General features: G+C 33.8%; 1 protein-coding gene across 1 annotated transcript in view; it reads left to right on the top strand.

The window, feature by feature from the left end:
• Positions 1-24,834: 24,834 nt before the first annotated feature.
• The window catches only part of LOC113298287 (microsomal glutathione S-transferase 3-like), a 1,887-nt gene continuing 1,272 nt past the window's right edge, over positions 24,835-25,449 (top strand). Inside the window, exons 1-2 of the mRNA XM_026546988.1 lie at positions 24,835-25,175; positions 25,261-25,336. Of these exons, the coding sequence (XP_026402773.1) occupies positions 25,063-25,175; positions 25,261-25,336 (189 nt within the window). The 5' untranslated portion in view covers positions 24,835-25,062. The remainder of the gene's footprint in view (positions 25,176-25,260; positions 25,337-25,449) is intronic.

Genomic DNA, 25,449 nt, shown 5'->3' with positions numbered 1-25,449 from the left:
ACTCAAATTTTAATTTCGTGTTCGTTTGCAACCAGTGAACATAGGCCTAGTTAATTAATCTCTTCGATTATTTGCTGAAGTTATGAAACGATGGATGACGAAAGCTTAGTGGCACATCCACAGTCCTTTGGAATCTCTTGTGACCAGTAGGGACTAGCTAGCTATGGGAGGAATTCAGTAAACAACTATGTGAACCGATTGTCGCCAATTGATTTGTTGTGTCTATAGGTTTGTCTAATTCAACCAAGTGTCGTGTATAAAATGTGGTATGCTCAGCTCATGGTTAGTAATTAATTAGTTGTGTACTATATTTATCTGTCATAGTGTTGCATAGACTAAACGAACGATTGTACTGTCTTGTTTGACAGCTAAATTGTAGCATTGTCTGTCGGATTATCACCATTTACAGAAAATGAATGGTGTGGATACCTCATTGTTTTATAGCCCGTAGTTGGTTCGACTCCCCGAAGCTATTAGGGCGTGACCGATGAGTCGCCTAAAAGATATGGACCTATTATCTGGAAATGGGATCGACAACATTTTATTCCCGGCACACGGTAAGGGAATGAAATGGACTACGCAAGGGCTTCTATGGTTTTTGTTGCACGGTTAGATAAGAAACTAGAGTGGGGAAGTCAACCAAGTATATATCATAAGGCCAGGGGAATGGGTAGTGTTAATTTTAATGGCAACTGCAAGATGAAACTTAGCTTATATAAAGACAACTCTCTTTATTGATGTTTAGAAAATTTCTCAAAACTAAACACAAGCTCTAATTTTGCTCATATGGTCAACCACAACTTTGGTGATCGTATATATATAGAACTATGAATTCCTTTTCCTAGTCCTATTACCTTATTACATGTCTTTCCTTTTCTTAGAACTAGATGACTTCTAATTCCCTTAGGATTAAATCAGTTTCCTAATCTTGTCCTAACCAGCTTGTTAGTGACTTCTTTGTTGAAGTTTAACCAACATTCTCCCCGTTAAGCTTCAATCTTACCCGTGACATATCTTGTACTCCAATCAATTGTCTCATTTCTTCAAACTTGATCCGAGCTAATGCCTTTGTCAATATATCTGCTTTCTGCTCAGTTCCTGGTATGTGTTCAACGTTGATGATCTCCTTCTCGATACATTCTCGTATGAAATGATACCTTTTGTGAATGTGTTTCATCTTCCCATGAAACACTGGATTTTTAGTGAGTGCAATTGCAGACTTATTATCAATCTTGATGAGAACTTTTTCAGGTTCTCTTCCTTTGATTTCACCCAACAGTTCTTGAAGCCATATTGATTGTTTAGCTGCTTCTGTTGCGTCCATGTACTCAGCTTCACAGGATGAGAGGGCTACAATGTCTTGCTTCTGTGAACACCATGTAATAGGTGCTTCACCTAGATAAAATATATGACCAGTTGTACCTTTTCCATCATCTTGGTCAATATTATGACTGCTGTCACTATACCCAACAATTCCTCTTGATCCTCCTCGACCATACTTCAATCCACAGCTGATTGTTCCTCTTAGATATCTCAATATCTGCTTTATTACATCACCATGAGACTTGCCTGGACTCTGCATATAACGGCTTGCTACTCCCACAGAGAAAGCCAAGTCTGGTCTTGTGTGTAATAAGTATCTTAGGCATCCAACATTTCTTCTATAACTCGTTGAATCAATCTCTGCTTCTTCTTGTGCCTTTGAAACTTTAAGTCCAAACTCCATTGGTATCTTAGTTGGATTACAAGTTTCAAGTCCTGCTTCTTTCAGAATTCTCCTTGCATAAGCTTCTTGTTTAATCTGAATCCCATCTACTCCTTGATGGACTTCTATGCCAAGGTAATAAGTGAGTTTTCCGAGGTCTGACATCTCAAACTTTGATGACATTTCTCTCTTGAACTCATTGATCACCTTAAGGGAGTTGCCAGTCAAAAATAGATCATCTACATAGACTGCAATCACAAGAAGCGTTCCCTTTTCTTCTCTTCTGTATACTGATGTTTCTTTAGAGCAGTTAACAAATCTGATTTCCCTTAAGATTTGATCTAACTTTGTATTCCAGGCTCGAGGATATTGTCTTAGACCATATAGAGCTTTTGATAACTTATAAACCTTATGCTCTTGTCCTTTTACTTCAAAACCTTCTGGTTGTTCAACATACACATCTTCTCGCATTTCACCATGTAAGAATGTTGTCTTAATGTCTAAGTGGTGAATTTCCCATGAGTTTGATGCTGCTTCTGCTATTAAGAGACGAATTGTCTCTAGTCTAGCAACTGGTGCGAAAACTTCATCAAAGTCTATGCCTGATTCTTGAACGTATCCCTTAGCTACAAGTCTTGCCTTATATTTGTTGACAGTACCATCAGCATTCTGTTTTATTTTAAAAATCCACTTAAGACCAATCACTTTCACCCCACCTGGATTATCAACTAGAAACCAAGTCTTGTTTCTGTTGATTGAAATAATTTCTTCTCTACATGCTTGTGTCCATTTAGTCGAGACCTTTGCTTCCTGAAAATTCCTTGGTTCATCATTAACAGAAAGTATCATAATCTCATATTCTTCTGCAGCTTGAAGAACATAATCCTCCAGGTACTGTGGCTTTTGCATCTGTCTTGTTGATTTTCGCAGTGGAATGGGTTGATTTATTTCATCGATCTCTTCTTCTTCGTTATTCTCAGTGTTTTCATTATTCTCTTCTTCTTCTTGATTAACATCATTGTTTCCATTGGTATTGATGATTATGGGTCCTTTGCCTTCATCAATTACTTGACCCCATCTCATGTGAAACATTCCTGGATCCCTACTTGGTCCATCATTAGTTTCTTTCCAGTTCCAGTTTGCTTTTTCATCGAATACCACATCTCGACTCACTATCACTCTTTTCGTTGTTGGATTGAATAATCTGTAAGATTTGGATCCAGGCTCAATTCCTAGATTCACAAGAGTCTGAGATCGATCATCCAGTTTCTTAAGAGTTGCAGAATCAACTTTTGCGTATGCTTTGCAACCAAACACTCTTAAATGATCTATGTTTGGTTTTCTCTTTCGCAAACTTTCATACGGAGTCATGTCTTTCAGAGCTTTCGTAGGTATCCTGTTTATCAGGTATGTGGAGTGTCGTACAGCTTCTCCCCATAGATAATTAGGTACCTTCATAGCCTTTAAAGAACTTCTTGTCATCTCCATTAGAGTCCTGTTTCTCCTCTCCACCACTCCGTTTTGTTGTGGTAGCCCTCGAACCATCTTGTTCTGAGACATAGTTTTTAAGGTTCGAAACTTATGTGTCCTAACCTTGCGTGCCACTTCCATGTCTGATCTTCCAGTCTCATATTCAGACACAATGGCCTTCCAATCATGAGACTTATCTTGTAAAGTCTATTCTTTGGGCGTGAGACTCTAACTAAAAGTCTTCCACTTGGGTCATGAACTGTTAGATAATCTTGTCGCATTCTAACATCACATCCAACTTTTGTAGCTTGTCCTAAACTTAGAATGTTGATTTGTAAGTTTGGGATGAAGTAGATGTCTGTGACAAGTTTCTGTTCTCCGGTCTTTCTCTGAAATAGAATTGATCCTTTCCCTTCAATTTCTACAGAAGATCCATCCCCAAACTTCACTTGTCCTTTGATTTTCTCATTGAGTTCAGAAAAGTAGTGTCTCTTACCAGTCATGTGATTGCTGGCTCCATTATCTAAATACCAGATTCCTTCTTCTCCATCCTTTGATTCGTAGTTCTTTGGTATTAGTTTCCCTTCGTTTAAGAATACAACTTCGTGCATGAAAAGAGCTGTATCTTCTTCCCTTGTTTCATTCTTGTTTGCTTCTTCCATCTTTTGTATTCTTTCAGGGCATACAGAGGAGAAGTGTCCTGGTTTATCACATCTGTAAAAAATAATGTTTGATCTATCCTTCTTTTCTTTCCCTTGGTTTTGATCATTCTGACTTGTTGTTATATCTTGTGAGTTAAACCTTCCTCCCCTTCCTCGGCCTCTGTTTACTCTACCACCTCTTCCACGACCTCTTCCTCTTGTCGCAGAGTTTTGTTGGTAAGAGTTTGTGTACAAGAGTTTTCCTTGAGTTTCTCCATTGTTTTCTTCATCAAGGATTTTCTCTTCATATGCTTTCAATCTTCCAATTATATCTTCATAGCTAGTCTTCTTTAAATCTAAGACTTGTTCGAGAGAAGCTATGATATGAATATACTTGGATCTTGGTAAACTATTGAGAAACTTCTTTACCAGTTTATATTCATCAATGGATTGTCCAAGTGACGCAGCTTTTGAGGCTATCTCTGATAGATTTCCTGCTAAGCTATCAATAGTATCAGTGTCTTTCATCTTCACTCTTTCAAATTCAGACATTAAGGTTTGCAGACGTGCTTCTTTAACTCGATCAGCTCCGAGATTACGTGCCTTTATTGCATCCCAAATTTTCTTTGAAGTTTCCTGTTCACCAACTTGTAGAACAAGATATTCTGGTATTGCTTGAAAGAGTAATCCAATGGCAACATTGTTTTTGTCTGGGTCCAATGTACCAGGATCAATTGTTTCCCAAGCTTTGTAGATTTTCATCAGTACCTTCATTCTCATGGCCCATACTGTGTAGTTTATGGCGTTGAGGATTGGAACTTGTATTGATGGTGGCGTGAACTGTTTTGCACCCACAATGGTGGTTTCGTTTTCCATGGCTCGGAAACAAGCTCTGATACCAATTAATGGCAACTGCAAGATGAAACTTAGCTTATATAAAGACAACTCTCTTTATTTATGTTTAGAAAATCTCTGAAAACTAAACACAAGCTCTAATCTTGCTCATATGATCAACCACAACTTTGGTGATCGTATATATATAGAACTATGAATTCCTTTTCCTAGTCTTATTACCTTATTACATGTCTTTCCTTTTCTTAGAAATAGATGACTTCTAATTCCCTTAGGATTACATCAATTTCCTAATCTTGTCCTAACCAGCTTGTTAGTGACTTCTATGTTGAAGTTTAACCAACAAATTTGTCGAATTTGTCTTATCGATTAACAACCTGTATGAGTTTGTTTTCCGTTAGCCTACTTACTCTTTAAGTTGTTGTCATTACTACAAATATTTTAAAAGCGTCCGTCTCATAAAACTATCTTACTTTCTAGCCACTGTTTTCAAATTATTTATGGGTTGTTAGATCGTCTATAAAGGATATAAGGGTATGAAAGCCTATTTTAAGTTGGGGTCTGACCCAACTTACTACTTTTTTTCAGGAAACTGTGACTGTGAAGCGACCTAGCTGGTAGATTGCGTTTCGTTATTGGAAGGATACTTCGTAATTATTTTAAGGTGTTTAATTAGCTTAATTTTTTATTGTTTTCTTTTAAGACCAGACTTTTGTTTCCTTTAAATAAATTCTTAGCATTTACTTGGGAAACCGACCTGCGTGTCGAGGATTAATTTTATTTTTAAAAAAAATTTATGGAACTTACAACTTTTATCAATTTTATTAAATAAAATCCTTTTATGTATGTATTATTATCAATGTGCTCCATACGATAGACGATCTCCATTTGTTGGCTTGACGGTTTGAGTGTGTAAAGTGGTCCATGAATATGCCACACCTGAGATTTTAGGGCGGCTGACCTAGAATTCGAAGTAGGGCGTGACATCCTAATACTTTCAAGCTAACCTATACAAAGTTGACTCTAGTACATAATTAAGCGACTTTTTAATTAAATGAGTTTTGGTTCACTAAAATATGACAACCAAACTTGACATACCAGTGCTCGGTGGGTTCAACCGAGCTATGCTCTAACAGATTTTCCCGGACGAATTCCGGCTAACTTCCGGCGTTGGTACCGGTTTTCCGACGACAACTTTTTGAGCATATTTTCTATATGGGTTTTCTCACACTTGGGCTTGGTGGACTTCCATCTATTGGACCTTTGAAGTCTAGACCTAATTTTGGAACAAGAGGAACTACAAAGGGAAAAGTCTTCTACAACTTTTATCACGTATTCTACTTGGAGTTTGGAGAGAGCCGGATATTTTAGGGTTTGCTTTGGTTTTGTTTCATCTTCTTTATTTTTCTAATATGATGACGAACTCCATAGTTATGAGTAGCTAAACCTATCTTTGATTAAGGACGATTTCAAAGCCCGGAATATGGATTTCTAATTGATATGCAATAGCTTGTTTTCTTGCAATTATTTCCATTATTGTTTGATTTCTACCATGCCAATAATGCTTACGAATTATGTGTTAATTGTTTAAGTTCGAAATTGAATGATTGATGCATATTTCTATTGCTAGTTTAGATTTTCTTTGACCCGTAATTGTTTGGAGAAGATACACACAAGTAGCAATATATGGGCATTGATGATGGGACTTTGTTAAATACCCGTATGTAGGAGTTGACACTATTAGGTGATTGAAGCTTTGAGTTCATCACTAGGAACACTCTTATCTCATAAAACTTAAAGCATTTGTTTAAGTCACACAGTAAGCGTACCTCTAGGTAACTTGACAAGTAGAAACCGGTAGTCGAGTGCTTCTGTATCCGGTGAGCTTAGGAGATAATAACGGGATAGTTGGGCGTACTAATTATCCTAGGGTTATTAGTAACGAGATAATGCGAAGAACGTGTTATATATCAATTAGGTTTATATTATGTGGTCTAAAATGAATCCTTAATCAATTCCATCTCATATTTGAATACATTATTACATTTTCAGATTTTCTACGACAAAGTAATCTTGCTAAGAGTATTTGCATGACAACTTTTGCTTAACATACCTCCCTTGGGACGAATCTGCTTTCATTATATTACTTGTTAGTGTAAAGAGAAGTAGAAAATATTATTTGCGAGTATGACACCTCGTCACCACGGTTTTCAAAGATTGCATTCCTTAATTTATAAATTTCTTAGTTCACGAATTAAACTGTTTTTAGAAAATAACCCACTTAAGTACGCATACCGGTACGCATACTTAAGTACCCGAACTGAGCTTGTTTTTTCAGTTCACAAACTCCAACAGAAATTCACGGGATGTGAACTTCCGACAATACGCATACAGGTACATGGACTTAGCTCCGATTATCCTGAGCAGCAAAGTACGCATACTTTGGTTCCAGGATTTTGGACTTACACAAGTATGAATACACATACAATGTTTATATCCAAACATGGTTATATTCTAAACTCTCATTTCAATCATTGAAACATTCTTAGAGGATGTTATATAGTTGTTATTCACAAACTATTTTTCATCAAAGCGATTTTCAATTCATTTAAATAACCAACATGATTGTCGTCACTAGTAAAGATGAACTTGGCCAAAGAGAAAGCTTATCAACACATATTTCGAGAAATAGATAAGCGAGATAAACTCCGCTCGAAATAGCAAATGTGTATAATCGAAGTCTATATAGCAATACGACTTTTGTCTCAAGATAGGAGATAGAGTAGATAGACTTTTGAGTGATAGATAAGTTCAAGTCTCCACATACCTTTTTGTCGATGAAGTTCCACCAGTTCCTTGAGTAGTTCTTCGTCTTTGTATGATGAACATCGTGGAGTCTAGAGCTCAACTACACTTTCTATCCTAGTCCGAGACTTAGCTATAAGTAGACTAGAAATCAAGACTTATAGTTTTGGAAACTAAACTTGAAAAACAAGCTTGAGATAGCAACGCTTGCGAGTTCGACCGAGCAGTGCTCTAACAGGAAGATTTATTAAAATTCGAAATTTTCAAATAAATCCTAATATGGAATATCATGATAAACATGAACATTATTTTAGACAAAATGGATTCGCAGTTTATCCAAAAATTGTCATAGATTTTCTAATACAAATACAAAAACATGTGCTCTCGTTTTATGTGCTTCCTCATCCCAAAAGTTATGAGCATGAACTTGGATGAGGGTGCACAGACTCCATACAACTAGGTTGTACCGGAGTAACCCTTTTATGCTTACAACGAGTATCAGAAACATAGTTTATGTTTCTCTTTAGAGGTTTCTGCCCAAAGTATTTTCTCCCAAGAAGATGATCCTTCCTCAATCTAAAGGTATGAATATGAGGAGAAACTGTATTGATGTAAGAATTTTCAGAGATATATAAATTTCTATTAATTCTATCAATTAGATTTTAATATGATTTTCTCATTCTAAGGGATTCCTTATTATGCATATCAGTTTGATCATCCGAAACAATTATTGAAATCTTCCCTGATTGTTTCTTCCGGCAGAAGTTATTTCATTCCCTTTCTTCTGGAAGTGTTCAAAAGGAGAACTACATTCATGTAAACAAAGACTGTTTCGACATGAGTGAGGTGGAACCTTTTTTCTAAAAGTGATTATCAAATCTTTTATCTGATTCTTTTGAGTTGATTTTATCGGGTTGGGGTATATCTTGTCTTTCTACTAAGGAATGATCTTTCAGTTTTTTAAAACAAGAAACTTCTTTTAACACTTTTATAACAAAATTTTGATGAAGTATAAGTTTCCTGTCAAGTGACTGAAAGTTGTATTCCTTAAGATCTTTCTCACGGAATCGGTTCAAATTTTCTTTTGGACAAGATTTCGTTTGATCATCAGTAGTTGTAGAAGATGGTTTTTCATTCTCTTGTGACTTGATGTAGTTAGGCAGACTACCATCATCATGATCTGTTTCAGATGTGATCAAACAAGTATTGTTATCACAATCTGTAAAAGTCGAGCAAGGACTTTTGGTTTCCTCATCAGAAGAAGTTATGACATAATCATTAGTCAGAGTCATAGGATGAATATGTTGATCTTGAGTAAGAGATTTACCAAGAGCTTCCACTTTGACAGTGAGATCCATATTCTCTTTGGCTAGAATACTTAGTTGAATGTCCTTTTCTTTGATCTCTTGCTTAAGAAGATTAGATTCTGTTTTTAATGTTAGCATCCTTGTAGAAAGAGTTCTTATAGGCTTTAGGAGCTTTACCAACTCTTTATTAACATCTTCTTTTCCATCAGAGATAGACTCAGAAGTACTCTTAATTTTTGTCACTCTTGGATCATGAGTTAACGAAGTAGTAATATCTTCAACTTTTGAGTATTCGTAATCCTGCACAATGTTAACTGAATCAGACATAGATACAATTCTTATAGGTTGGATCGCACCAAACACAGATTGTTATACCTTTTCGTGTTTGCCTGCTTGATACCAATTGAAAATACGAGGGTACCCAAATACACCACAATCTTTTTGTTTCAACCTATAAGTCCTCTTACCAAGTGTGATCGTCTATGGAAAAAGTCGAGACAATACAACAACTTCGGTATTCACACCTTGTGTGATCGTATATGGATACGAGATCGAGGCAATACGACAACATCATAACTTGTGTGATTTAATATGGATACAAGATCGAGACGATACAATAATCAAAGTGTGTTACTTGATAATAGGTTCGATAATAACCAAATTTTATAGGATCACTTTCAAGTATAACGGAGTAAACATATGTGTATTTTATTTTATTATAATAAACAATTTAAATTATAGAAATCAAAGTAAAAGATACATCAAGATTTAACGAGGAAACCGCAAATGCAGAAAAACCCCAGAATATATAGTCTAGTTTTGAATACTCTCAGAATTAAGATGATATACAAAATCTAAACCAACTTCGTATAATTGAGACCAAGCAGACTACCCCTAGCTACTTAGTTCCCTCAGTATCCCTGCGCCTTCAACTTCTAGAGTCACGCACGTGAATAGAAAGTCCTTTGGATCGTATTCCAAACAACAAAGGAAGAATCTGTTTGGTAACCACTCTAATCAATCTTTGATATAAGATTTAGATGAATCATTGACAAAGGCTCTTATGTTTGATCTAATAAACTCATTTGTCTGGTTAGATCAATCTAACTTTAACTACCGAAATAGTCAAGTATAGATTCGCCATCAATCAATATAGATCTCAAAGAGAAACTATAAAGCGATGCCGATCTCACGCAACTAATCAATCGAATAAATCTGGTTCTAGTTGGATCCCAGTCGATCAAGGTTTGTGCATGCAATTCACAAGATACGAGAACCAATAATAAATCTTCTTCGTCTTCTCCGTCATCTTTAATCTTCAATAACATACACAACACCATTTGAGTCTCTTGTAATCAATCATGCACAGAACAGAGTCTGTTAACAATGGATTATCAAAAAGATGTCTTTAGATCTAACAACAGTTCTAAAGATCACGTCGATATTTCGATCTAGTTTGAGTGAATCTTATATCAGAAGAGAAGATTCTCAATAATAAACAAACTAGGTGAAATCAAAGTTTCAACAATCGTTAGTCAATAAAATCAATCGAAAACTAATAACACTGCAATTATCTAGTTTCCCACCAACGGTACTCGTAGAGCTTCTTGATCCCACAAAAGTCTTTAAACGAGTGGTCGTAAGAGATTTCACCTAATTAGGATACTTTCCTCTCCAAATAGACGACTCCACCAGAAACAACAAGAAATGAAGTTTTCCTGGCTCTTAGGATAATTTGCTAGAAATGCAAACTTAGGTATTTATAGACCAAGGATGTTTGGACACCAAGGAATTCCCAAAACCAAAAATATTCTCAAGACTTGCAATGAATGGAAAAATTCGGTTTTCTTAATTCCAATATAATTGCTTGTCCAATATTTACGAAATCTCTCAATAGAAAATCTCCAATTAGTAAATGCACATTACTAATTTTTATTTTCTAGAGATATGCATTTAATTGCTGGTAATTAAAGCATACAAAACCAAAAACCTTAAATTAAAAGATTCTCAATTTATTTCGGCACGGGATCACCTTGAGTACTAAAGAATATCTTTGAACAATAAATGATAAGGGTTACTGCTCGTGTTCAAAGTATATTGACATCTTTTCACTGCAAATCCTTATTTCATATTTACATGGATTTGCATTCTTGGAATCGGTTGTACCATACTTCCAAACAAGTTTATAATTGGTTCGCCGGTTTTCCAAGACTACTATGTGATTGATCAAATACCAAATTACATACATGGGTTCAGTCGGTTCTACCAATCACTAGGATCGGTTATACCTGATTATGGAAATACTTGTGATCGGTCACAACAATCACTAGGATCGGTTACACCAGTTACAAGGATCGGTTCCATATATACATGGTATTACTTGTGATCGGTCACACCAGTTACTAGAACTGGTTACACCAGTTACCAGGTTCGGTTACACCAATTAAAAGGATCGATTACACATACTCATAATCGGTCACACCAATTACTAGGATCGGTCACACCAATTACAAGGATTGACCATACTATCACATGGTGATTACTTAGGGTCGGTTACACCAATTAATAAAAACCAGTCATACCAAATCATAAGTCAGGCATTGTGATTAGTTATACCAAGATACATAACCTAAGTTAAGATCGGTTCTACCATCTCACACATATTGGTTATACAAAGATTTGCAATGGATAGATGGACCAATAAGCCTCATGATTTCCCTTTCGATTCATAACAAAAGTCATGAATGTACTTCCTTTAAACAAATGTAAAACATTGTTTAATTCAGATCTTGTATACTAGATTGATCTTGGATATTGATTTTGAGATAGTCCAAGAACTCTTTTACACAATCAGGTACACGGACCTTTGGTCTATACATATTTATTGTGGAGGGAGAGAGAGAAAATCTATATACAATCTTATACAAGGGTCTTTACTGTTGACCTACTTGTGATTGTATTAGGTTTTGTTCATACAGGTTTCCAAACGATAAAGTTAGTGGTGTAATGGGTACCCTTTCATTTCTGCAGTCTTAATTTAAAGCGATCGGCTAAAACTTGGTCGTTCGGTTCAACTTTGGCCGAGCATCACTACTTCATTCTCTCTGAAAAGGAGAGGCTACCTAGTGCACCACCAACTTTTTTCATTCGCGAACCTGAATGGATAATTCTCTTACAATCAATAACTATATATCAAAAGTAAAAGATTATTGTATACTTGATTGTATATCAAGGTCATCCTAGTATGTACTCGTATTGTAAAAGAACCGAATCCCATCAAGAACAAGTCTTATAGGTTCTTTACATTTAAACTAAGATCATCCAGGTTGATTGATAATACACTACTTATTATATATCAATTATAAATATAAACGATATAATGAGGAAAAGAAATAATACAAGACACCAGGAATTTTTTGTTAACGAGAAAAACTGCAATGTAGCAGAAAAACCCAAAACCTAGTCAAGCTTGAACACTGTATTGTATTAAACCTCTACAAACACTAACCTACTATCATAAACTAGAGTGGAATGTAGTTGAGACCTAATCATCCCTTGGAAAAAAAATTAGCTTTGTTCGTGCTCCTTAGGTCTCTTGGATCTTGAAATATCTTACGTACTTTATTTCCCTAACTGACATCCGTTATATGCCTAGGAGTTTCTTCATCCAAAGTAAAAACTTTGACTAATCTGCCTCTAACATATAACATATTAATTTCCTTCATGAAAGATATTAAATCAAGTTAATGGAAATATGTTTGGTTATGAGGGGTTTTCAAGGGTAAACAAAATATCAAACAAACCTCCACAATTAAGATAGATTACTCTCTTCAAAAGGTTAAAGAAATGCCTAATCAATTATACCTCACAAGACTAATCTAAAACCACACTGATATATTGTGAAATTACAAAGTCTAAGACGAAAAGAATTTATTTAATTTCTATCAATATTTTTCCTTACTCAACAGTTCTTGAATGGTCGTACAACATAAGAGCAACCACAGTCACGACCAAATTTGGGTACTAAACCCAAATTTGGTCCCAGAAAGTATCGCAGTGGTGAGGAGTAAACCCAAATTTGGTCGCCAAATTTAGGGTTTGAGACCAAATGTGGTCGTCGGCCCAGACTAAAAAAGATATAGTGGGACGGAAGTATTAGGAGCGTATGATATCAGGCGTAAGTTTAATCACCGTATACAATCAGGCGAGCATATAATCACCGTATGAGTCAGGCGCATGTATTAACTCCGCCCCCTTCAAACGCGTCAGACGATGTTAATACTTACGCCTGAAATGGGACGGATGTATAAAGGGCGTATGAATGAGGCACAGTTATAAAAAACGTCTGGGTTGGGCGCATGTATTGTGAGCGTCTGTGTCTAGGCGTATCTTTAATGTACGTCTCTTGTCCATCTACCCTCCGCGTTTCTTCATTAGCTTCTATCAAACACAAATGAAGTTGCATTTCTCACTGAAGCTGGTTGTTCTTATCGAAAGGAAAAAAATCTGAGAAGGGTTCACAATGGTTGGAATAAAAGCCAGCAGTGGTGATGGTTTTGAAAGCTAGATGGATTTTTGGAGTTCAGGCATGAGTAATGATTTAATAAACTTGGGATAATGATGACCTAACAGCATCAACAGTGGATACAGGAGATGCTGATGTTGCTTCCATTGTTCCAATCGGTTGATGGCTGCATACAAAGGAAGAATGGATCCTCAAATTTGCTCGAGTATGGTACTGGCCGTTGATTCGTACAACTGAATGAGAGATAAAGTTCACGGCAACAGAACGAGATGCAGAGTGTTAACTGGTTGCTCGAGCTGTGCTATTGCCGGAAGATGGAGAAATGGAACAGTGGCGTCAGGGGTTGTTGGCCGATGGTGCTGTGACTGATATGGCATTGCTCGTGTTATGCTCGAGTTTGAGAACTTTTGGAAAGAATGATGGGTTGGCTGATATTAAGCTACTGTAATCGTCGGTGTTGGAAAAAGAAGAGACGAAGAAAGATGTTCGACGAATTGGTTTCACGACACAGACGCAGTTTCTATCTGCGTTTGAATGAGACGCCATTTGTAACTCCGTCCCAGCAAACGCAATTACCATCTACGTCCCGTGCACGGCGTGAATAATACCTACGTCCCATTCAAGCGCGCATTATACCTCCGTTTCATTCAGACGCATATTATGAACACGCTCCATCAAGAAACGTGGATATAAGTTGCGTCCCGCATCAAGCGTGGATATAAGTTCCGCTTCACCAAAATTTGGTATTCTCCCACTGGGCTTGAACACACGGAAAACCAAATTTTTTTGGTTTTTAATCTGGCTTTTGGTATTTGGTCCATCTCATGACTGTGGTTGCTCTAAGAGACTAACCTTAAAATAAATAAGAACTTATACGATGATCAAGATAAAATTCATGATATCAAGAACTATCAGGTAAAGGATAGTCTGACCAGGTTTCACGAACTTCAAAAGTCTTAACCTAATTATGTTTCTATAGGAAACCTAGGTCTTTATAGGACGACTTTATCCGCAACTAGGACACGATGTACCGGGATTGAGATTCTAGGTTGCATATTTGCCTGTATTTATAATAATGAACAAGGATGGGTTGATTACAAATAAAGCAAAGTATGTGAACTAGTTTCCACGTTTACCAACTACTTAAATTGTTTTATGTAAGCATGTGAGAAGTTTTCCTTGAGTTACAAAGAAGAAAGTGCACATGTGAATGTCGTTCTAGAACCGTGCACAAGAGTAAGCCCACAATATTATAGCCCAATATACTTGTTAACCGTCAAGCAAATTGGATTTCAGGAACACCCAAATAAATGCTACTTAGGAAACCCTTAATAGGTTTCGCTTAAAAGATTTCCAAGAACATATTCAAAAGTGCGTAGTTCGGGAACCCTTAAATAGATTCGTGTACAACGGAAATTTTAAAACAGTTCTAGGAACATACCCAAGAGTGCAGTGTTTTTGAACTCATAACAGGTTCGTGATCTCTTGTGCAGTTGGAGTTCATGAATATCAAGTTTTTGCGTAGTTCACGAACAACTTTATGATGTTTTAGGTTCATATCAATTCACAGTCAATAGTTTCTTGAACAATAAATTGTTCTCAACCTCAAAAGTGATAAACCTATGAATATCCATTGCTTGAAATTATGTATCGAGATTAATCAAGTATAAAACTTGAACCTTTTTTTTTTCTACTCATCAATTATGCTAAAGCCATACAACATTGTCTTTGTAGATAGAATAGTAGAAATAATGAGCAAAATAGGATAGTCAGTCTTCATATACCTTTGTTGAGAAGTCTTCGTAGATGTCTTCGTTGTTCTTCAATCTTCAATGGTCATCCGGTGAATCCTGATACTCAAGTACTTAGTAGACATGAATGAGGTATACTTTTGTGCAACTAACACTGACAACAAGCTTGACATATGAAAACTTGTTAGTTTGACCAAGCACTGTTGTCACACACTTAATTTCCTATTTAACTAATATATAGTTAGTTAAGTTAGTTAATAAGATTATTTTACATATTAGATTTAATTTTGTATTTTATAACTAGAGGTCCCACCAAAAACAAAACTAAATAGAATTTTTAACGAGTCTCACTGGACATACTTTAAGTTAAAAGTTGCGCGAGTTTTCAATTCCTATCTATCCCTAAAAAAATACTTCACTCTCCCTTTGCATAATCGTATTTTTTAAATAATTATCAATAGTTTTTTTTCATCTCCGAATCTCGACTTACTCGGATTTGATCCGAGATATCATATTTGGGTTTTTGCAATTGAAAGATTTGAATTTCAATAAAACAAAATGTTTCATTTTTGCAATAGTAGGAATTAGTTTGCTGATTTTTTATTTGCTTTGAATAAATATTATCCATGGCTACTTAAGGTCATATGGTGTTTTACTACGTTGTTATAGCGATTTGGCATAGCCTTAGGGAATTTCTGATGGAATATGATGATAAAATCAAGGATATGGATTTGCCCGAGCATAATTTTTCAGTAAATGTTATCTTGACAATCTCATGTTGAACGAAATCATGTCCTGGCAACTTCTGAGATCAGTAAATTTCTTTGAAGAAATTTCGGAGAATCTTAAGCATCTTACAAAAGATTCAGTTATTTATGGAAAAGGTTATATGTTGGAGGAACTTTGGTTATCACACTATTTCTCTGATACAACTTCTCTAATGATTGAGGTGAAAGTATACTAACAGAAAACTCAATTCATCAGCAAGCCATTCTGGGAAATAATCAAGAGGTTTCTTAGAGATTCAAGGATCAGGTTAGTTTCTTCCACGTTATCCGATTTCATATAAATTAAAGTAACCACATAATATATTAGGTGCAGAGTCGGGCCTGAGGGTGTGCAGGGTGTGCGGACGCACAAGGCCCAGCTCTGTCAAGAGCCTTTTCCTCCCTAAGCCCAACTGTTGATTTATCATTGAGTTTTTCTTGCGTATTCTTATTCCTGCAGGTGTATATCAATAAATAAATGGTTTCAATTGAATATTTTTTTTATTTTTAAAAATACGCGTTAATAAACCAGTTAAGTGTAAAAAAAAAATTCTAGCATTTACGCGTTAATAAACCAGTTAAGTGTAAGAACGAGCACCTAGTTCAGCTGGTCATCCCCCAAAAGTTTCATGCGTTCCAGGAGGTCCCAGGTTCGAGTACCCAATAGCGTAATATTGCAGAAATTAACATGGAAGGTAGAGTTAGTTTGCCCCCCTTGTGACACAATCTCAGCCCCCCATCCGCTTCGGCTCCTTTGGCTAGGTTACCCATGAGGCTCGCTGGTAGGCTAGCACAAAAACCTGTTCAATTAATGTAGTAGTATGTCGTTGGAGCTTAGCTTGTTAGGCTTCAACTAGTTTCATGTAATAATCGTTATCCAATAATATAATAAAAAAAATACTAGTTTGAAACCCGTGTTACGCACAGAGACTGTTGTAGTTTTTTACACCGTTGGTTAATATCAACTGAGGCGGGGCTTTGCCCCGCACCCGTCCTAATGATAGTTCTAATACAATGGAAACTTAATTAATTAATACTCGATTATTTAATAAACTCTCTTAAATAATATTTTTGGCCGGTCTCAAGTTGGGGGACAACGTCCAAAATTAATAATTCGCTAAAATTATAAAATAATATATTTTTGATTATCTATGTAGGCCCAAATATAAATTAATAATCCTATATATATTCAATACATTAATGATTTATGAAGATTTTTTGAAAAATGATTTATGAAGTCATTATTTAATGTGATTACCATTTTAATGATCTCGTTTCGTGAAGGGGATCTATTGTAGAACTTTCATCACTTTCTTTCTCATTTTTATCAGTTCCCATAACACTCTTAATTATATCTTCATCAGTCAATAGTTGCATAACTTCATTTTCTTCCGGATATTCAGGACATCTTGACATTCATTGAATTAACCCAGCTTTTTGATCAAACTTGTTTTATTTGTTGATTGAAGTTTACAACGAAGCAAAGCGAGAGATTGAAGGGTGCTTTGAAGAATTTAATATTCTATAGTATTTAGAAAATAATTCTCTGATAATAAATTTCTCTATAAATTAATATTTTATCAATTTATCGGTTAACTAATATCTCGTTTAATTAATAAATTTTTATGGTCCCATCAACATTAATTTATAGAGTTTCTACTATATAATTAAATTACTATCCACAAAATTAAAAATTAACAACTAAAACTATGTAACTAAAAATTTCTACTAATCAAACTTATAATATTATTCCCATCCACAGATCTCACATGGTTTTAAAAACTAATTTCAAGCAATTTAATAAAAGAGTAAAATATTTTACAAACAAACTAAAATAAATAGATTTAAGTAATCTCAAAAGTAACATAATCTAAACTCTAAATATTAAAGCATTAAACCCGATCGACCTCACATACTAAAACAAATATAAAATGTTCAACATTGCAAACCTTGATAACTCATGGAAGTAACTAAGAACATCGAGGTCGATTTATTAAATTTTATGGTAGATAAATCAAAAATGCTAATAATAATCTTTCCCATTAATCCAAAATATTTAATCACAAACCTTAAACAAAATAAATTCTTAACTACTAATTAAATAATTGATATCATCTAATAACTACTAATGAACCAACATGATACCTAAACACATGGTATTTTGGGAATTGTCTCCCACTTGGTGAGGCGGTGCTTCACGCGCACCCATCCCAGAAAGGGTTCCAATTAATAACTGTAGTGCATAATGAAACCATCAATCCTAATTTAGTATATAAGCAGTTGGAACTAAATTCATCAATTACATACTGTTTAAAGTTTTCGAGATTAATAAATCCTCTAAAAGAAAATACTTTTGGAAAATTATATCGATTTTTGAAATCAATAAGTAGTTCATGACATTACCAACATCAGTACTCTAAAAATAATCGGAAAGGATAGATTTGAAGTCATTTAATCCAGTAGCACTACAACGAAACTTAGTCTTGTTAGATTTTAGAATGTTCATTTCTTGCTTAATCCATATTTGCAACTTAAAAGTAAAGAAACAAAGTCATAATAATATTCTTCCTCAAAACTGCAATAATGGCTTCCAGTTCAGACTTCAGCCAAATATTGTTCGTACTTCACTCGCTATACACTCCTCACCTACCTTACAACCATATCATATACTTGTGTTAAGAATCAACCCACCAACTCAACTGCTCCTCCAGGTTCCAACTTCATATAGTTAAATTCAAAAAGAAATACTAAAAAGAATCACCCACTATATAGTTGTATCAATAGTTATATTAGAGACACTAAAAAGAAACACGATATTAATATAAAATAGATGGCAAACTCTAAATAGTGCAAAGCATATGAAGTATTTCCCATCAAAGGAAATATAATGAAAACTCAAGTACCTATGTCAAGAATCAAGAAACCAACTCAACTCACTGTAGTTAAATGAAAAGTCACACTCGTTGTATAGTTGCATCAATGCCTGATATTAAAAAGGTACTAAAAAATGATATTAATATAAAACCAATTGCCAACTCTAAAAAGTGCAAAGCATATGGAGTGTTTCTTGTCGAATAAAGATATATTAGTGCTTCAACTTCTTGTAGTTAAATGAAAAATCACACCACTATATTGTATTAATAAATATATGATATTATAGACGCTAAAAAAACATGATATTAATATAAATAGATTGGTGACTTTAAATAGTACAAAGCATACGAAGTGCTTCCCATTGAAGAAGATGTAATCAAAGAAATGCATATATATATATATATATATATATATATATATATATATATATATATATATATATATATACTTGCGTTAAGAATCAAGCAGAAAACTCAACTCGTTGTAGTTAAATGAAAAATCACACTCTATAATTGTATCAATACCTGATATTACTGTCACAAAAAAAGGTATATAAAATCGATTGTCAACTCTAAAATGTGCAAAGCATATGAAGTGCTTCTCGTCAAAGAATATGTAATCAAGGAAATGCGTTGGTATATCTTTATTCGGAAATCATATACTTGTGTTAAGAATCAAGCGTCAAATCAAATGTTCCTTAAAAAACCACACTCATCATATAGTTGTATTAATAGTTACAATGGAGATACCAAAAAGAAACATGATATTCATATAAAATAGGTTGTAAACTCTAGAAAATGCAAAGCATATGAAGCGCTTCCTGTCGTAAAGTCGTAATCCAGGAAATGCATTGATATATCTTTTTTCAGAAAACATATACTTGAGTTCAGAATTAAACGGCTAACTCCCTATAATTAAACTATGGTTGATATGAAATTTTTATTTAAGAAAGGATTTGTATCCGAGTATTTTAACCCGAAATTATTAAGAGAGAGAGAGAGAGAGCAGGGACCTACTTCCCCACGCATCAATACTGATGATAGAAAGGATAAATCCCAAAGTTATTGGGCGTCAACGTAGCATTGTTGTTTCTTGTAATAATTTTATGCAAAACAAACCAAAAAAAAATAAAGGATAGTTGGATAATAAGGTCATATGAATTTCTAACCAAAGAAGATTTTGATTATCTGAGGAGAATTTTGATCTTTTTGAGCTGCCCTGGCCAATGGAAGGAGGGTAAGCTCCTTGTATTATTCCGTATCTGATATGTTGAGATTTGCATATACTCTCGTTCCCTTAATGGACAAACGGAGAGATATGTCCTATGATTATTTACATTTGTGGAAGTTCAATTTAAAATTATTTTTTTTCCCAAACATAGAGTATATAGTTTTGAATGTTATCTTACCTTGAAAATTTTCTGAAATTTTTTTGTAGCATGGAATCACTTAACTAACAGCGAAAAGCTCCCACAGGGTTTGTCTCGCAAAAATTGCATTGTACGTTGTATCTAATAATTATAAGATGACTCCATGTATTATAGGTGAGAGTTGACTTTGGAAAATAGTTACTCAATTTCAATTGTTTAGCTGAATAACTATACTTGGTTGCATTGATTTATGAATACCCATTCAATGAATTATAGGATGAGATAGTGCACCCGACCACACACGTCTTTTGAATTACACAAAAAGTACGTACTTTTAAAAGTTCTTTTTGTTCACGGTGAAGTAAGGTATCTAGGCAAGCCGTATTAGTGGGTTGTACTACAAATAATATGTTTACATAGTAAGTACCTCGTTCCACATTTGTTGTTTTTTTTGTTAATTATTTTTCTTAATTAAGATTTACTTTCTTCATATATTAGTGTTTCCTGAGTTGGTGCAACTTAATTTTATTATCAAATGATGAATTTTATGTACCCATTGCGGTTGAACAGTGAATTGCATTTGTAATCATAAAAAGTTAGAAGAAAAACAATGCCTTAAATTACAGCTCAGCTCAATAGTGCTTACTCCCAAGTACGTACAAATTTTTTTACTGTATCCGTTACTAATTTAAAGCAAAAATTAACAATTGTTCGGCGTATTTGATTTGCATTTGTTTTTTTAGTAATTCTGATCATCATTTGTTGTCGATTTTCTTTTTTTGTATTCCATTTTGTTTTGAGCATAACATGCTTTTCCAACGTTCAAAACGAGACTAACCTACGTAGTATTTTTAAATTTTGCATTTCAATTAATTGAAAAAAATGCTTATAAACCATGGAGATATATTTATTGCATGGCTTATCAACCTTACCCAAGTTCAACAAAACAACCTATCACGATTATATATTAGTCTCTTCTTAGTAGAACTCGTGGTATTACTGGGTACCGGGTTATGCAGCGGGAACCTGGTTGATTACATCATAATACTATTTGACTGTAGATAATTGGATAATTTAATATTGCAAAAACCAACTGAAAGTTGTTGTAATTCCCGAGGTGCAGGAAGCGTAAGGAAACATCATTTATATCATAGAAAAAATAACCTAACTTCCATTTTTACTTATTTTCCTGTACAATTTGATCTTAAAAAGATTCAGTCTGTCATTTGGAAATGAGATATGCTAGAACTCACATTGTTAGAAAGTGCTTAGTTAATTATGGTGACGGCAACAACCAGTACCACTTTTGGAACATCATATATGAAATTGTTTCATTTTTTCTTTTTAGGCAAAATCTAAATGATATGTCAATTTTTTCTGTACAATCGCACTCACCCTAGTCTTCGCACTATCCTCATCTTCACAGAACAATACGAAACCTTAGCGAACGATGACAAGGAATAATAATCCAATTGTTAATGTAATGGAGTATACTCCTTATAAAAATGTCATTTCTTTAAGCAGCATACTGGAAAATTTTAATTTATGGGAAGAAAATCTTCATAAAAGTTGTGCATTTATATTTTGTATGTTCTTACCAAAATTAATTAGATCATCTAACCGTCAATGTAAAGTGAATTTAAGAACGAACAAAAAGGAAAAATTGCAATTTCATTTGTCCCATATGAATCATATGATAAAGAACGAACTCATGGGCATACTACCAGAACAAATGCAATTTCATTCCTTACTGAATTGATGAGTTTGAGATCTTGACTAAGTTCAAATCTCTGGTAGTTTCTGGTGATCACCCATAGCTTTGTTAGTTTTTCTGTTTGCTGGGTGGAAACACAAACAAATTGAGATTCTAGTCAATGTTGCCTAAGCTATTTTTAGTATAAAAAAAACTCAATCGCAATAACCTTTTTTTGTCTTTTGAATCGCAACACCATAATCAACAGAAAAAAAATCTCAAACACGGTATCATGATCAACAAAAGTAATAATTAAATTGAGCAATAAAACCAACAACCCGTAATAAAAACCATCTGAAAGTATAAAAAGTCGTAATTTAGAAAGGTCATAAACATATTTCTAACAAAATAAGATTTGATTACCTTGAAGCAGACAAAATTGAAAGAAAATATGGATTGTTTTGAGTTGCCCCGATACGATTGCAGTAAAACAACAACTTAAACAACTCTCGTTACCTGTTCAGAACTAATATTTACAAAACAGTAAAAAGGAAAACAAAAAATCACTTAAGCTGATTTTTAAGAAGAAAAGTAGCTCAATGGATTGAATTCTTTTGTATCCTGGAAAAAAGAAACAATAACAACCGATCAGAAGAAGAAATTCTACAAGCGTATGCGGAACAAATCTTTAAAAAAAAAAGAGATGGGACATTTGTTCAAGTGTTTTTACACATGAGAGAATATTATTATTTTTGGAATTAATTTCTTTACGCATGAGAGAATATTATTATTTTTGGAATTAGTTTCTTAAATCTCCCAAGAAATTCTAAAGATTTTTCCTTCTCTAATCTTTTTGCTTAGATTATTGGAATTAAATTCTAAGAAAATTAATAAAATAATAATAAATAAATAAATATTCTAAGAAGATAAAAAAAATATTTATCTATCGTTAGGAAAATATTTACAATATTATTATTTTTGGTAAATTGTAGAATATGAAATTAATACTTAACGAATATGAAATTAATACTCGGCCGCTGAAGTCAATTTAGGATTCTCAACCCAAACATACCAAACTAATATAAACATATACGTGACTTAATAAAACTGGTATTTTCCAAATATACTAAATGTTGCCTACCTCCTTTATTTTAGCCCTCTGATGTATTTTTTCCCCCAAATGTTTTCTCTACTTTAAGCACTTCATAAATCGAAACTAATCTTACAAAAATTAGTAATACATCAAAATTTGAAAACATAATTTAGAATTACAAAAAAGATCCTTGTTCTTGAGAACTCTTGTAGACAAAAGGTAATCTAGTGAACTTATCTGCCGATGTTAATATATCGCCCTCCGCTTCTCTCTCCATCCTGATAAAAGAAATCAAAACAAAATGAATACTCGGAGTAAACCCTAATTAAATCTTCAAAATCTAAAGTTACAAATTAACCAAAAACAACACAAACACAAAACAAAAAATCGAAAGCAAAGAGAATGGAGAGAAATTAAAATCACACCTAGTTGAGAATTTTGTTTTGCGTACCTGTTAACAAATCAATAAAACAAACATTAAACAGAAAATCGAAAGCAAAGAGAATATCGAGAAATTAAACTCACAGCTAGTTGAGAATTTTTATTTGCGCACCTGTTAACAAATCAATAAAACAGTGAGTCAAAATCACAAATCATAAGAAAGAAAACAACTACTGAAACACTATATATTGCAACAAACCATAATCGAATATAAATTAAAAACTTTCGACTTGTTCTTCATGGAGAAAAGTACCTATAATTTTATAGAGAGGATCCAAAAAATGAAGTAGGCTCTTGATCGAATGCTTTTAAATAGAAGTATCAATGACAAACCCATAAATAAAACATTTTTATTTTGGATATAATATAAATCTATGTCTAAAAATATATAGAATTTCTACATATTGTATCTATATTTACATAATTTTAGCAAGTTAAAGTCATAAAAATCATGACGTTATTTATGGTAATATTTGTTTACCAATGATATTTTGAAACGAAACTCATAGTATATGTTTAAATAAATATTTATCTTTTAGATTTTTTAATAATAAATGCATAGATTTTTAACCTTAGAAATCATCCAAGAATATAGATGTTCGAAATTAATATATCAGTTTTCTTTATTTTCTGGATTATTTATAAAAATACATGAAATTATAAAAAATTCAAAAAAATATTAATTTGTCCATAAATACGTTGAATTGATTTTTATTTTATTTTATTCATAAATGTAAGAATTAATATAATATTTTTTTTTATTTTTTGGATTTTTTATAATAATTGTATGAAATTATAAAAAACTCAAAAAATATAAATTATATTATTTTATTCCATAAATATGTTGAATTGATTTTTTTTATTTTAATCATAAATGTCCGAAATTAATATAATAGTTTTCTTTATTTTCTGGATTTTCACAATAAATACACGAAATTAATACAACAATTTTTCTAAATAATGAGGGTCGTCCGTTGCGTGTGTCCCAACAATCCACCCAATCTACACCGCAGATTGTCAGATCAACGCACCATATCTAACGAAATTTGATCCGACGAATACGAATTGTTTCTTAATTAGCCAATGAGAGCGCGAGATTACACTCACAAACCAATAGGAGAGAGGGTAAGCTCCACCACTACTATTTTTATTTTGGAGTGAGGGATGGTATTGAGTTTTTAGGTTATTGATTCGACACTATAAAAGGTCCTACGAAAAAAAAACGCACAAGGTCCTTCTGGACACAGGACCGGTTCTGATTAGGTGTCATATTGTACATTGTATAATGCTGTGACTGGAGGACGTATCTATCCACAACCTCTCCTGCCAATCTCATTTTAAATTAGGTAATCTAATAAATAAATTTTAGGAGCTTTAACGCTTCGAATTACTGGTGGCCCGTGGGTGCCTAAAAATAAATTTTGTCTGGTTAAAACAAACCAGCGAATGATGTATGTGGTTAAAGGGACGGTTCAGATAAGACAACATACCTCAGCAACTACGTCTTCATTTTCAGATTTGATCCTGAATCTGTCTCTAGGAAAGTACTAAAAGAAAAGTCAAAAGATTAGTGATTATAAAAACCAGTAGAAGAATCCAGAACTACAACAAGAGAGACAAGAGGTTTCTTCATTGACAAGTTCTTTTTCTTTCACTCATCTATAAATTAAAACCTCATTCAGTTCTCTATTATCAGAAAAACAAAGAAACCCTAAGAGTAATAAACCTGATTCAATTAATTTCAAAGAAAAACGGCAAAGGAAAAAACAATGGGAGTTGTTGAGTTGTTGCCAAAGGAGTATGGATATGTAGTTCTGGCTCTTGTTTTCTACTGCTTTCTCAATTTCTGGATGGCTTTCCAAGTTGGCAAAGCTAGGAAGAAGTAATTCTCTCTACCTCCCTCTCTGTATGATTAATCTCTTTTATCTCTGTTATTTTTCTTCTACTAAGTAACTGGGGAATTTCAGGTACAAGGTATTCTATCCTGTTATGTACGCAACAGAATCTGAAAACAAGGATGCCAAGCTCTTCAATTGTGTTCAGGTAATTTATTTGACGAAAATTTTGGGTGGTTTTGCTTAATTGTGATATTTAATGGAATTGAATCAAAATTAATGAGATATTGATGATTGAAGTTTTTTTTTTTTTTTTTTTTT

Source organism: Papaver somniferum, chromosome 7, assembly GCF_003573695.1.
Source record: "Papaver somniferum cultivar HN1 chromosome 7, ASM357369v1, whole genome shotgun sequence".
Lineage (NCBI taxonomy): Eukaryota > Viridiplantae > Streptophyta > Magnoliopsida > Ranunculales > Papaveraceae > Papaver > Papaver somniferum.
This window is presented reverse-complemented; position numbering and strand designations above follow the sequence as displayed.